Genomic DNA, 3,037 nt, shown 5'->3' on the forward strand with positions numbered 1-3,037 from the left:
AAAAAAAAGAAGAAGAAGGCAGATGCCGATTCAGAAAGAGAATCTCTTTGGGGGAAAGACAGGGTCCATGGAGGAATTTACCTTAGAGCCAGATGGCTTGAAGAAACAGTCTGGAATAGCTGGGGAAACTGAGAACTAGACCATCCTCCTGGAAATAATCTTGTGAAGGGTGTTTTTATAACACAGCCCGTTTCTTCTAGCACGGGGTTTGGGTTGCACACTGCTCCTCGAGTCTGCTGTCGACGCCATGTGCAGACCAAAGCAGCTTGGAAAGCTAAATGGGGCAGCTCTGGGGCTTGGGAATGTGTTATTCTAGCTCAGCACCCTCTCAGCCTTGCTGCCAGGGTTTGAGCAGCTTGGGCCAAACACCAAGGAGAACCACGAAGGTCATGGTGGGAACACTGACTCGGGAAGTGGCTAGGAGTAGGAAATGGGGCACGGCCTCCTCTGTCTCTAGAGCATCAGACTATCACTTCCTTTTTCCACTTGAGAAAGTCTACTCGAACCCAGGTATATAAGTCAAGCATACAAATCAAGCATTTACCGATAATCAAACATAAAGAAACATTTTTAAAAGGAAGTTTTTAGTTTATGTGTTACCATTTATTAAAGACAAGCAAATTTGCATACTGAGATGAGTATATTTGCTCATAAACTTCATTAATCAATGCCCACAACATACACATTGAAAACGAAGCTAGCAGTGGTCTGGGGGGCTCCTGCAAGTCCACCAGACCAGAACTCAAGTCTCCCAATTCAGGCAAAGCTGGGCCACATACCCAGTATTGAAATTCTCCTGCCTGCCTCCCATCTTGCCTGCAGGGATCGCAGATGTTACTTCAGTACCAATAACACTGGTACCACCTAAGTTCTCTTCAGAGCGTCCTAATATTCTGGTTTTGCAATCATCAATGCTGCAAATTTACTTTACATTCACATAGTACATAGCTGGGCATGGTGGAACACACCTGTAATCCTATCACTTGGGAAGTGGAGGCAGGAGGATCAGGAGCTCAAAGTCATCCTTAGTTACACAGCTAGTTCACAAAGTAAGCCTTGGAAACAAAAGAGCCCTCTCCCAAAAACCACATACATGCACACATACATACATACATACATGCAAGCATACATATATATATATATACAGTATAAAATGGCAATAGTATGTTTAGGCTCATTTCAGAAATTGCTAGAAATCCTATACAAATCCCAAACCAAAATATATGTAATAATCTCTTGTGAAACAAGTCAGCAACTCAAAGAGCAGTATTTTGTCATTGTTTTGGGGATTTTTTTTTTGGTTGAGTTTTGTTGTTGTTGTTGTTATTTGATGTGAGAAGGTCATTGGTTAATTAATTAAAAAACTGCTTGGCCTTATAGGTTAGAGCATAGGTGGGTGGAGTAAACAGAACAGAATGCTGGGAGGAAGAGGAAGTAAGGTAAGATGCCATGCTTCTGCTCTCCAGGGCAGATGCGATGAAGCAAGCCGCCCGGTCAGACATGCTGAATCTTCCCCAGTAAGACTGGTGCTACACAGATTATTTTTTTTTTCTTACTTAGTTTTTATTCATAATCATAAACTTAACTCTGCAATCCAGCTAGACTTGAAGGGGAATGAGGAAAATATGGAACCCAAAGAACTTCAATGAGAGCAGAGATTACAGTGTACTGCGAGCAGATGGGGCTGGGGTGCTCTCCTGAGCTACAGAAGGAATGGTCTGGTGGGTAAGAAGCCCGCAAGTCAAAAGAATTAGAGTTGTCCACAGTCGGAAATGGTGATCTTGCTGTTCTTGCCATTCCTGGACCCAAAACGCTCCATGGCTTCCACAATGTTCATGCCTTCTTTCACCTTCCCAAAGACCACATGTTTGCCGTCCAGCCACTCAGTTTTGGTGGTACAGATAAAAAACTGGGAACCGTTTGTGTTTGGTCCAGCATTTGCCATGGACAAGATGCCAGGACCTGTATGCTTCAGGATGAAGTTCTCATCCTCAAATTTTTCTCCGTAGATGGATCTGCCGCAAGTGCCATTGTGGCGTGTGAAGTCACCACCCTGGCACATGAATCCTGGAATAATCCTGTGAAAGGAAAAACCCTTATATCCAAATCCTTTCTCTCCAGTGCTCAGAGCACGAAAGTTTTCTGCTGTCTTTGGAACTTTGTCTGCAAACAGCTCGAAGGAGACGCGGCCCAAGGGCTCGCCATCGGCCGCAATGTTGAAGAACACAGTGGGGTTGACCATGGCTGCAGAAAGCGGTGAGAAGGGACAGCGGCGTCTGCAAAGCTACACAGATTATTATTGATGGGTTGATCGGGATATGAGAATTAGTCAGTAAGGGCTATAGCTAATGGGCCAAGCAGTGTTTAAAAGAATACAGTTGTATGTTATTATTTCGGGGCATAAGCTAGTCAGGCGGCAGGGAGCTGGGTGGCAGGAACACAGCCCACAGCTCCCTTCAACAGTTATTTGTTTACTAAACAGGGTTTCTCTGTGTAGCCATTAAGTATGTATACTGGTCCTTTTGTATCTATGGTTTCATAGACTATAATTCAAAAACACTAAATGAAACACTCCAGATTTTTCTTTTTTTTTTTTTTTTTTTTTTTTGGTTTTTCGAGACAGGGTTTCTCTGTGGTTTTGGAGCCTGTCCTGGAACTAGCTCTTGTAGACCAGGCTGGTCTCGAACTCACAGAGATCCACCTGCCTCTGCCTCCCAAGTGCTGAGATTAAAGGCGTGCGCCACCACCGCCCGGCTCAGATTTTTCTTTTAAAAAGTGTAATGCCACATTTTCATTGTTCTATTTGTTGTCTATTATTATTTGTCTCTTACTGTGGCTCACTAGAACTCACTTTGTAAACCAGGCTGGCCTCGAACTCACAGAGATCCACTTGCCTCTGCCTTCCAAATGTTGGGATTATAGACATGCATCACCTCCACCCAGCTCAAAGAGCGGCTTTTAAAATCAAATATTCTAACAATAAAATCCAAGGGCATACTAATTTTATAGGTACTGAGGAATAATTGTAGGAAAATAT

The 3,037-nt window shown here is 43.5% G+C and overlaps 1 protein-coding gene across 1 annotated transcript; it reads right to left on the bottom strand.

Annotated features, from left to right (window-relative positions):
* Positions 1-1,655: 1,655 nt before the first annotated feature.
* LOC130884775 (peptidyl-prolyl cis-trans isomerase A-like) lies at positions 1,656-2,242 on the bottom strand. The gene has a single exon (XM_057785941.1). The coding sequence runs from the start codon at positions 2,240-2,242 to the stop codon at positions 1,751-1,753; it is 492 nt and encodes a 163-aa protein (XP_057641924.1). The 3' UTR covers positions 1,656-1,750.
* Between the last annotated feature and the right edge of the window lie 795 nt (positions 2,243-3,037).

Source organism: Chionomys nivalis, chromosome 12 (genome assembly GCF_950005125.1).
Source record: "Chionomys nivalis chromosome 12, mChiNiv1.1, whole genome shotgun sequence".
Taxonomy (NCBI): Eukaryota; Metazoa; Chordata; class Mammalia; order Rodentia; family Cricetidae; genus Chionomys; species Chionomys nivalis.

Bases quoted from the DNA above. Each gene is read 5' to 3' on its own strand.
- LOC130884775 (XM_057785941.1), bottom strand. From the start codon at position 2,242: ATGGTCAACCCCACTGTGTTCTTCAACATTGCGGCCGATGGCGAGCCC.